Below are 12,178 nucleotides of genomic sequence, written 5' to 3'. Positions count from 1 at the left end.
CAGCTGCAAATTAACTTTATCAGAAAGGAGAATAACAGCAAAGCTGTAAGATTCATGTCTCTAAACTCTCAGGTTTTCAACACACCCAACTGAAGCGCATTTATTGGTATTTCTTGAGAAAGCTGACAATCATTTTGAATGTTTATGTCAATACCAGTGGTGAAACAGCGCGAAAAACAGTGCAATATGGCAGAATTGCTCACCGATAAATGCCGCTCCGTACTCAACTTTCGAAGTTGTTCACGAACTTGACGAAAGTTGATGTCAACGTGCTCCACTTTTTAGCTCTCATTCAAGAGGAGGCTGCGTGCCTAACACAATACGCCCCCGGAAGAAACCGACGCCTTCTATCGCTTAGCGCAACCGCGGAGAAAAACACCCCGCGCCAAAGCGGGGTCGGAGGTTGGCGAACGGGCTCAAGGTCACGCATTCTCTCCAGGCATCGCTCGGGTGTTTATACGCCGCACAGTTCCAATAACCCTCCCCTGCCCATAGCCATAAGGCTAAGCGGAGAACGCGAGGACTGTGGAGGAAAAACAGATTGCGAGATGGGCGTCGGTAATGACGCCATCTCCCTGTGAAGCTGACAACAAGCTCACTTCGGGGTACACGCAAACAGGATGTTCAAGAACAAAGAAAAGAAGACAAGTAGAATGTGCTTTTTACTCCTGAATACGCGTGCCCCATGAGGGGAACGTTTCACTGAGAAAAATAAAAACAAGAAGGAAACGTCAGCGCAGATCTTGTCACGACACGGGCTTACGTCGAGAGATGCGGGGTGGCTATTTTGGGGCCTCTTACGTCACTGAGTGCGGCTAAGGCGATGCAGGACTTGCGCTATACGGCACAGCGTTCCCCCACGTAGCCTATAAAGCATGTGATGTAGTGCCTGCGGCGGAAAACAAAATGAATAAAGCGAAAACATTATGGGAATGGGAAAAGCAAATCATTAAACAGTAACTGTATATTACCTGAGCGACGAGGTACTCTTGCGTCTCCAGTCACGTGGCTTCTCCCGTCCAGAACAAGGGCTGATCCTCTTTCTTCGAGTCACTCGACCCGCCTGCCCCTGGTTAGAAGGGACCGACACTGGCGTCCGTCGTTTGACTGCAGTTGTTTAAGCCGTGGTTTATAAGCACAGACAACTTATTAAGCATCGTAATTTTATGCAGTTTGTTAGCGTCTCGCATAATAGCCTATATTTGCTGGTGTGGCGAGCTTTGAACATACATTTTAAAAAATCTGATTCCGAATATGGGCTTCTGGAAGCTGCTACCGGTGGTCGGCGGTGCGCTCCTACTGTGCGCCGCTCTCTCCTGCTGCGCCATGAGCACGTCTGCGGACGGGCTTCGCCCAAAGAAGTCGAGCATGATAGACACTCTGCGAGAAATGGTCGGCGGCGTGCTGGACCCGTCCAGCCCACTGGCCCGGAAGCTCCTGAGAGCCGACATGTCATCCACGTGCAGCCTGAGCCTGCTAAGGCTTGTGCGTGGTATACGTGACCTGGAGCCGTGGGCGCTGAGAAGTGAGTTCCTTGTTGCGCACCTACCGCGTTCTGAATGCCTGCAGGCGACGAGCGACACCTCTAGCGGAGAACTAGTAGCCGTTTCGGAATTCATCGTGTGCCCATTTTGTGCCAACTTTATGCTTACGTGCCTGTCATGCACCATGGCACGCTCTTGTCGCTATCAGAGGGTCGCATTGCGTGCGTCATATGCCGTAAGCGCCACTTATCGCCAGTGAATCGCAGCGTTTTGCGTATACATTGAGAAAAGGCGTATTCGAGCCGTTTGCGGTGGGCCACGAATGTTTTTCTGGGGTGCGTATTGTGTTCTCTGTCATTCTAACGAGTGAATTTCATACTCACGGAAATGCAAAGGAATTATTTTCGCTTACTACATTCGTCTGAAAATCATCAAAACTGCCGCATACTGTGAGGAAGCCCACCTCTGAGCAGCATTACGAAGAACATTATTAATCATGGTTCGGTATTATGAACGCAAATATAGTATCCTTTATATTACACGAGTTAAGATAATAAGTGTTGTGTTAGGCTATATGCGTAGTGCAAGCGACACAAAGGACGAAGAGCAGGAATAGATGCTGCCGGCGGAAATTTCTGACAGATTTATTTGCTAAAAACCCTAGGGCCAACTTTATAGAAGTGGAACACTGAGCTCACGAGCCAATCAGGGAATAAAAGAAGGCAAAACCGATATGCAAAACGGGTTATAAACTGATAACAGCCTACAGGAAATGAAGCAGATAGATGGGATGTTTGCACACTTTTCTTTCAACGTTCGGCTTACAAAATTGCATGGGTTAGCCGAGATTTTCTCCAGGATCGTATTTAACAACAACTACAAAATAATAACCTTGCACTCACACTTCTTGCGGTTCTCAACCGTATTATTTTAATTCCACTAAATGTTTTCGTGCTATTTCCTTGTTTACACAGCCTATTGCTTAGGCACTGGCCTAGGCAGAGTCTTCCACAAGAAAGCACGACACTGCACACGATGGCTTCGGTGCATTTCACGAAACTATATCATCGTGGTTTTCTGGTACACTGAAGTTGGGGGGGGGGGGGGGGGGGGGGATATTGTCAACGGCATTGCTTTTTTGCACGGGAGGCTGGACTTCTAAGGGCAGGAAAAATCACACGTGTTTGTTTTTTTCTGACCTTTTTGAGGCTGTGCGCGGCTTTAAAGTATCGAAGGACTTCTGAGTTTTGTTTTATTTGCTTCGACGAATGAGACATTTTTTTCTTGTTACTTCTCTTTTAGCTTGCCTCCCACAATTAATACCAGCTTCCAACATATTGCTTCTGCATTATGACACATTAACAAGCAGATGAAAAGGAAATGTTCGCAAACTTTTTTTTTTTCGGCTTGGAAAAAAATTTTCACCGACATGCGGCCCCGAAGTCGTACAGAAATCCGCGAGATCAGGCTGATTTAAGTTCACCACGAGAAAAGTGTACAGCGTCATTTTTTTTTTTTATGGAAAACAATACGTAGTTCAGTCGAGCAATTGTTGGTAATTCAAAATAACTCGAAAATATTTAGGAGAAGTAATCTTACCGTGCACTGTAAAAAGTGCGATTGTGAGTGTTTTTTTCTTTTGTATATGGGGGGGGGGGGGGGGGGGGGGGGGGGGGGGGGGGGAGGGGGGCTCAGATGACCTCTGAAACTTTGGAAGTTGAACAGTTTGCTAGAGTAAAGTAAAATTTTATCGACATTTCGTCTGCACAAGTTTCGCATCAAGACATGGTCATCCAAGATGTTATCAACATGCAAACCCCGTAATGTATACTGGTCTCTTGATTTGTCTTTTTTCCTTTCTTTTCGCGAGCACTCGCTGTTCCATTGGTACCAACTTAGTCAAGGTCAATAAAGCACTCACTCAGTAGTTAGCGCTAGTGGCGTAGTCTTCTTTTATTCGGCCTTTTTTTGTGTCCTTTGTGGTCCACGTGGCATGAAAAAATCGACATGCTCACACAAGAAGTCTTGTCCAGACTATTGATCTGTTTTGAAGCTGAGATTGAAGTTTAGTGTGGTCCAATATGGCAGTTCTAATGCATTTTTCAAGCTGAATTCTTAAGCGGACCTTTGTCAAAGCTTGGTCTGGGCTTAGAAATCTGCTTCGCTAATAAAACTTCGCGGTTCTTCTATACATTTGTAAAAAGTAAGATTTCCGCAAGATTTGACACTTCGTTTTAAACGCGATGCTTTTTTTTTTTTTTTTTTTTTTTTTCATGCACAAACACACCCTGAAATTTTGGCGAAATCTGGAAAATATTTTTTGGCCTTCATTTTTTTCGCATACTGTGTAACCGCATCATTACAATCTATATATCCACAGATCTTTCCCCGGCGGGTTTGTAGGTTTTTTATTTATGTTCAAAGCCATCTCCGCCTGTTGTCTATGACACTCTTAACTAATCGTTGTGAGAGCAGGACAATCTTCAGGAGAAAGATTTTGCCACACACCGGAAGCTTAGTTCATTTCCGTCAATATGTCCATAAAAGCATCTTGATGTGTTTGACGTCTGCCTTAAAAGTATTTAAGAAAGCACTTCACATGTTTCCTACGGCAGTTTTAACTATTCGGTGCGAGCGCATGAAAAGCTTCAAAAAGCAAAGTTTGCTACGCATAAGAAGCTTAGACCCATTGCCATCAACATTTTCAGATCAGTGTGTTGAAGTATTATATTGTCGCCTCGAAATTAATTAAAAGGTGTCCCAGAAAACTACAGTTTAGTTAAGCGACAGTGGATAGCAACTGCACAAGATAATTTAACTAGCAAGCACCGCGGAAGTGCTGATTTTTCACTATGAATGTAGGAACTATCGCTTCTTTCAGTTAGCAAGTTCGAGAAGTTTCTAAAACTATACTGTTGAAAACAGCGTCTCCGATAAGCAAATGAAAAGAAATGAACCTCCAACCCTTCGCTCTATTCTCCGTACCTCCCCTTCCCCCTTTGAAGCTCAGCCCAACAATGGCGTACTGTTTTAGACCCTCCTGCTTAATGGTGGAACGACCTTGCAGGTCCAGACAGCGTTACACCGGAATAGTCGCATTATTTGAGGTTAAAGAAAATCTTAGCTTTGCACAACAGTGAGAAGTGGAGTGATTGAATCGAATCGATGTTCCGCGTGCTATTGACCTGTCCATCATTACGCTTACTTTTGGCTTCGTTTTTCTTTTACGCGTGAAGTCGTAGACTCTAGCGGTAAGTACCCAACGGGCTTCCTTCATGGCACGTCGGTGGACCTCGGCGCGTACGACGAGTGCGTGGCGACCGTGGTGCGGGACGAGTACGGGTACATCAAGACAAGGGGCCAGTACTGCGTGCTTCAGCTGCAGCTCACAGGCAACGACGCGGCAGTAGAGTACTTCATGCCGGCAGCCACCATGGTGCACAAAAGGGTGAGATTGATCACTGGTTGCTCTGATACCATATGCACACTCGCACCACTCACGATAATGAGTTCTTCAGTGCCGATAATTAGGTAGTCCTGTTAATTACCCACAAGCAAAAGGGGCAATGAAGAATGAGCTTAAACGGCTTCTTACAAAACTTGCGAGTTGAGTGAGAACTTGCCTGTCCAAAAAAATCCTCCCGCTATTGCACTTCTTGAGAGTAATTCATAAAATCCTTCAACGTAAAAGGATTTCGCGATCAGTGGCAGATAAGCAAAGGTGGAATCACTGTTATTTATTGCTCGCGCTAAAAAAAAAAAAAAAAAGCATTGTGCATCGCGCATACGGTTTACAGATATACTTTGGAGCAGGCTGAAGTGTGTGGTTATTTGGCCGCAGCAACTACCACAAGTCGTGGAGAAATATTTAAAGCGTTGTACCAAGCTGCACAACTTGCAATGGTTTGGGCAGCGGAGGTAAAGACGAAGCTATCAACAGCACGTGTTGGCCTAACGTGCATATTTGATCGCTTCCGCTTTTCCTCAGGTCCCCAACTTTTATCGCTGATGGTACTTCATATGCAAGAAGGGGGGAATCCAAGCTGAGGTTTTTGCAGCTTATTTTGAATGAAACATTTTGATTTTCAGTGCCGGAAAGCTGCGTTTGTGGGATGAGATATGGCAGTGTCCTTTAGTGCCTCTGTAAAAAAAACAAAAAAAAACAAACAAACAAAAAACGTACATACATAACTGGCTCGCTTCTAATGGGAGTAAGAACTACCATTTCCAAACCTCACACCAGAGATTTAGTTACCACTATATAAGAGCATATTAATAAAAAAATATAGAGAGCGTTCAGATAAGAACAGGCAATACAAGCGTTCAGGGAGTGCTAAATTTAGCATGCCATGTTCAAAACAGCAGAGAAACTGCACAAATCTTTTTCACTCACGCTCTAACACGGCGGTTCCTAGAAGCGTTTTGGGTATCAGCACAGACAATGCAGTTAATTTCCCATTTCTTTTCCCGCGAAATTAGCGTACTCTACTGTAGAGGCAAGTAATGCTCTGATGCGAAAGGAGGTTTACTTGATAGTCAGCGCATGTTTCTGTCGTTCACGTGTTTCGTCTCCCCCAGCGCTGTTTTACTCGATTCTTAAGCATGTACCAACCAGCCCGTATTTGCCCTCTTCTGAAGTTTACTTGCTTGACCCGACAGTATGAAAATATTTAATGCTGCTACTTTTCATAGCTGCGGTGCAATAATATGCCCTAATTTAGTAACATTACCGAGACAGGAATACTCTAAAGAAAACAAATAAAAAATTAGCCGAAGAAAATGTTCAAAACAGACACGATTGCTGCTATGGTCAGGTTCCTATAGGTATCTTTGGCAGCAGGCTGTGTCTGAAGTATCAAAATACAACAGGGCCATTTCTTTTACCTACACCATCTATGCTAGTGTCGCGTAGTAACACTTCGATACCTTCAGTGGAGCGTTTCTGCACTAGTGCAGCTGGTGATGGTGAAGAATGGCCATAATGACGTGAGATTTTTCAATCCTCGTTCATGTTTTCAGCCTACTGTAACTTTCAGCAGTACGTTTCATATCTCTCGTTCATCCTTCTAACGCGATAGCGTTAAAGGCCCCATTTCCCGGAAAATCCGGCGTCGGCTTTGTGAGCGAAAAATGTTAGAAGGGTTCAACGCCGCTGAAGCGAATACGGAGCGAAAGCATTAGCTGCGGGTGACCGAGCGTCCTTCTTCTTCTTCTTCTTTGTTCTTCGTTCCTTTTCTTCTTCGTTCTTCTTCTTCTTCTTCTTCTTCACGGACACGGACACGGATACGAACACGGGCACGGACACGGGCACGGCACGCAGCGACGAGCGGTTAGATCTGGCGTAGTATTGCTTTCGCAATAAAATCACGGATATGGATCTGGCAGGTGGCAGTTGGTAAGTGGCATGGCATGACACTGCATGGTAGTAGGCTATGTGATATCACCACGAGACCACATAATGTGACCGAGTTGGCCGGTGCTGCTGCTAGCTCAGGCTTCGCCCTTGAGACGCAGGGTGGCATTGGAACGCAGCCTCGGTTCAAGCGGGGCTTTCTTTTATATAATGCAGTAGAAATTACAACTGTATGATTTAAGTATGTAAGCTGCACCCAGGTAAGCTGCACGCTTGTTTAGCCGAACTTCAGGGCGATGATGAATACTATACGGAATCTTCCTGCTAGCGCTGAAATAGAATGAATGCCTCCCATGCGTAGGAGAAGCAACAACTAAACTTAACGCACAGACAGTGCATTACGGAGATAGAATCGCTCAAAATTGTGTGGAATGACTTTAAGAGAACATAAATGAAAATAAACACTTATTCTAGTTAGCAGTTTAGTAGGAGAGAAGTAAAGCTCAAAAAGATAAGAGAAAATACATTGACCTATACAATGAGAAGGGTTAATGCTGCTGAACCGAATATGGAGCGAAAGCATTAGCTGCGGGTGACCGAGCGTTCTTCTTCTTCGCGGCTGTTCAAGGTCATTCGTGACTGCGGCCACGGACTACGCGATGGGCCGAAACCTGGCGTAGCACTGCTTTCGCAATAAAAAGAGCGTGAACATGAATTGAGCTCATCCTTTATCTCATACCCTGCTGATGCCCTGAGGCAATAAATATCGTTACAAAAAAAATAATAAATGGAGCTCGAGCCCGGTTTTCTATCGCACGAATTGTAAGGGTAGATGACAAAAGAGTATAACACGCTGTTCAAGGGAGCATGAGATAAAAAAATCATTTTAAAACATTTACACGCAGCTTGCTAGCGGAAAGAGGAGCAAAATATGCCGATGACAAATGTTTGAAGAGCCATGAGCTCTTGGGGTCACTGCTTTTTGCCTCACATACTTGTTTAAAATTGTGAGTGGTGTGTTTGTTTAACACACAACTCCCGTTTTCTTCTCACTTCTCTTTCACCATCCCCAAGCATCCTTGAATAATCGATAGTAACGCTTCACTTAAAAAGGTTCTGATAATGCCGTGAATAACTTGGAATGTGCTCAAATCAAAATTCAAACTCTTTCTAAGCGTCACATTTTCACGTTACTGGCCAAGAGTACCAGTGAAAAACATGGTATTTCGATCATCAGCGCGAACAAAACACTCGCTGGCCAAAAAGCACACTTCTATGATGAAGGTTCGCGAACCTCACTTTCAGTGTCTAAATACGCCTATTTAACCTGAAGAACAATCAGCATTTATGTGAATTTTTGAACGCGTCTTTCTTAGTAAGGGCAACCACAGGAAAAACTAATCATAGAAAAGCACTCTAGCTATCCAATGAGTGAGTGCCTTCTCCAAATAAGTCAGCTCTGTCTCTTGGGTCGATGTTCTCGCTTTTATTTGTTTAAATAAGCCAAGAGTCATGCACGAAGACACTTTTGAAAATAATTCTATTTCCTGCTAACTTGTCGTTAGTTTGCGCATTTAATTTCGCCGTAATAATAATAATTAGAAGCTTTAAATTCATTCTATTTGCGGATTAGAAGCGTTTAATCTGCCGTTGCATTGCACCACCAGTTCCTTTTTCTTTGCCTTTGGGAGCTGGGTTTGCGACAGTTGCTTGTAGCGCTCGTTGATGAAAGAGAAATGCAGCATCAAAGTATAAAATATTAACAAGTGTTATTAGTGTTGCAGCAGAATATCTTGCGTGATGCTTGTGAAAACCTCAGATCAAGAAGTGGTGGATATTCTGTTTGTTTTGTCATGCGTATTTAAAACACGACGAAGACGTACAGGCATGTGTTAAATAATTTTTCAACTGGTTCCCCTTCTTTCTTTATTCTTTTCTATTGTGTTGGAAATTACTGGTCACTTTCAGCCGCGAATTTAAAAGCTGATTTAACATGCAGGCGTCGAAGTTTATCAGCTACTGGACCGATCCCCTTGCGCCAGGAGCGCGAGTTGGGATCTGCATTACCGATCGATGTGCCGAAGAAGATATTGCAGCCCTCGCCAGAACAGGTATGTTTCAAGTCGAACAACTTGATTCAGGACTGGCACTTAGGGCAGCACTTCGAAATGAAGAAATAAGCAGAAGCTAGTTAGTATCGCTCATACTGGAAGAGAATTGAGAAAATTTTCCGAGGCAAAATTAAACTAAGTTTCTATTAGTATGCCCTGTCCTACGTAAGAACACAGAAGAGAGAATAGAGTTCACTGTGCCTGCTTTCTCGTGTTCTTCCGTCAATGCCTCTTGGTGCATCCTTACGATTTTAATTAATAAAATGGGTCATATACTATTGTAACAACGTACCCTGCCTAACACTAGTAGCCAAAACTAGAGGACTGCTTGCGGCGAACTACCGACGCAGTCATGTAGAGTGAGTAGTGAGCCTTGTACGGTGAATTGTAGTGAGCTCCGTATCATGGAACGGAGTGAGGGTAAGTTTAGAGTAGTAGCTTCGCACATGTGAGTACTAATTCAAGAGTTCAAGGAGCACTTTACCGATAAAAATACGACCCCCCCCCCCCCCCCCCCCCCGTCCCCCCCTCTAAAGTTAAGCTGCAATGAGCGATATCAGCTTTTTACTCATGGCTGAGACTGTAAAACCATTTGTAGAAAAATGTTTTTCAAATGTTAAGTTTCGGTGCAGAAATTTGTGTCCAAGAAGTGTATCGTAATCAGCGGGATACCTTATTGTAGAGTCGCGTTAATATCCGGATTTCGGAAAAGCAGGAGTTTTAGCTGGGATGGCGAAGGATTCGTTCTGAATTCGCAAAACTGCGCAGACAGCTTTCCATTTTTGCGATTCTCATGCCGATGGGAAGACATCATACATGGCAAAATTACTTTTGAAAAGGAATTAAATTACATTACTAAATACTTTGCTGAAAATCGCAGAAAAGTAATTAAATTACAGTAATTTCATTACTGTAATTCAATTACTGCCATGTCTGGAAGACATTAGCAGCTCAGGTTAACGACGCACCGCATCCAAGCGTATAACCACCACATATCACAGCTTTTGGCACTGCTACATTTTGTGCCGGGTAAATCACGAGCCAAGCAAACTTGTAATTATGAGGAGTCATTCATTTACCGCTCCCTTAATTAAAACTGCTATTGTGAATTATCTGTGCTCAAGAAATTTACGCCTGCTAGTAAAGAAACAATTACAAGCTCTTAGAAGGGCCGCAAAAGCACCGCTGTTAGTGCGGATGGTGTTCATTGAGTAATAAATGGCTGGTAGATACAAGGCGCAAGAATGGACAGGAGCAGTGGCCTCAATAAACAGAAAAAAAAAGAAAAGCAGTGATCTTCCGGAAGAGCATCTGCCTCGCATTCGGGAGGTACCAGGTTCAATCCCCGGTGTTGCCGGTTAAAGGCTTGGTGCTCGGCTCTTCTGAGTTGAAAAGCTTGGAAAAAGGGGCCATGGGCCAAAAATATTGGTTCTTGATGGGCCAGTGATTCGTTCCGCCATCGGACAACCATAAGTGCTTCATGAAACTCGTACGTGCCCCCCCTTTTCCTTTTGCAGTAAAGTTTGCACTTTAATATTTCGGGGCCGAGTGTCTGGTTTAAGACCACCACTAGCAATTATAGGAGTGGCTGGTGCTGCCTACCGTGACACTTATTCTTGCTGACGTCTGTTTTGTGGGTTCATTTATAACTAAACCCACATCTTCATACATTTTTACTCCCTGAGCGAAGCTCAAAAAATATTTTTGTTTTTATTTTGCAGTGTTGCCGGACACTGTGAATGTGACCGTGAGTGACTGCGTCACGAGTGAATATCCGTCCATAAGTCCCACACAAGCCGGAATAATGTGAGTTTTTCTCGAAGTGAAGTTATAAGAAGGATGTCTTCTTTTAGTTAAGTTTAACGGGGCATTAAGAAGCTTGCGGAGTGGCAATTAATGTATTGATTTACACTTGCTAAGTTTTGGGGGGCACTGATATGCAACACAATTAGATTTTATGCATTCGATTAGTTCAATTTTATTCTCCCCGCCACGGAGCTTACGCTAGCGAACTTGTACGCAATATAGGAGAATCCCGGTAATAAGGAGCCATGCCAGTGAGCTTAAAAATAATGCGCCGTGGTCGTAATTAATGCATGGCCCTGATTTTTCATTACTTATTAGTATAGTCACAGTTACTGTATTGTTCAGAACATATAAAATATACTGCCTAATAAAAAGCTGCAGCATAGTCCTCAGGTTAACAGAAGACTGACTGCTATACATGCTAGTAGATGATGACGCACAAAAGCAGGGTGTGCTTTGTGCTGCTTTTGCTTTAGCAGCGTTCACGAAGCCTTAAGAAAAAGTAAACGCTTAAACTTACAAGAAAAAGCGTGCTAGTGTTCACAATACTTTCCCGGGTTGTAGCAGGAGCCACATGTGCTCTAATGAAACAGTTTTCTGCTGGCTGTATTCGGCTTAAAATGTCTGATAGTGGCGTTGGACTGGGATATTTACTGAAATAAATATAGACCTATGGTTATGAAGCGATGAAACTGCCATTTTGGACTAAATCATAGCAGCCTTACTTTTTGGCATATGAAAGGTATAGTATTAATTTTGTTTCAGAGCACCGTGTAATGTGGTGCGATACTTGCTACTTTATTTCTTGTGTGCTACATGGGGAACTAGTAGTCGCAACGATCAAATCAAAACAGTACCATATTCGGCCTCCTGTCAACTGCGCACAGTATCCGCAACTTGAGCTCAAATTGTGAGTACGTTGAACTAGTCTGCTGCCCAGAATAGACTTCGAACGTGCAAGTATTCCCGACCAACTTTACGCTTCGGCAAGCGTAAAATGTTATCAGCAGCGTATGTGTTAGCGGCGTACATGTTACTGCAGCGCAACCTACGGTTCCAAACCACGCTTACAGACTGAATAGGACGTTTCGTGATTAAACACACACCCTATTAACCCCCCTCCCCCTTCCCCCCCGAAAGATACACCTCCACAGTATACTTTAGCAACATTGTTGCAGTAGGAGCTCAACTCCGATTATTTGATTAAGTGCGGAAGCATTTTCTTCATGAACGCAGACCATGAATGTATGCACATGTAGGCCTACAGACAAAATTGATCGAGCGCGGTACTGGCTTGTGACAGTTTTCACGCATTTTTGAACTGAAACCTACAGCTATAGTATCTGCTTAGATGTCATAGATTCTACAGTACGCTTTCTTATGAGCAAATAATGCAAGATTCTACTGAGAGCAAAATAGAGTGC

The 12,178-nt window shown here is 43.8% G+C and overlaps 1 protein-coding gene across 1 annotated transcript in view; it reads left to right on the top strand.

The window, feature by feature from the left end:
- Positions 1-1,254: 1,254 nt before the first annotated feature.
- The window catches only part of LOC146202567 (nose resistant to fluoxetine protein 6-like), a 29,451-nt gene continuing 18,527 nt past the window's right edge, over positions 1,255-12,178 (top strand). Inside the window, exons 1-4 of the mRNA XM_084601677.1 lie at positions 1,255-1,525; positions 4,721-4,932; positions 8,837-8,948; positions 10,670-10,754. Coding sequence (XP_084457803.1) covers positions 1,255-1,525; positions 4,721-4,932; positions 8,837-8,948; positions 10,670-10,754 — 680 coding nt within the window. The remainder of the gene's footprint in view (positions 1,526-4,720; positions 4,933-8,836; positions 8,949-10,669; positions 10,755-12,178) is intronic.

The sequence above is a fragment of the Amblyomma maculatum genome, chromosome 1 (assembly GCF_055883805.1).
Source record: "Amblyomma maculatum isolate TAMU_Amacu chromosome 1, ASM5588380v1, whole genome shotgun sequence".
NCBI classification, from domain to species: domain Eukaryota; kingdom Metazoa; phylum Arthropoda; class Arachnida; order Ixodida; family Ixodidae; genus Amblyomma; species Amblyomma maculatum.
The sequence above is the reverse complement of the archived record's forward strand: the minus strand, read 5'-3'. Positions and strand labels throughout refer to the sequence as shown.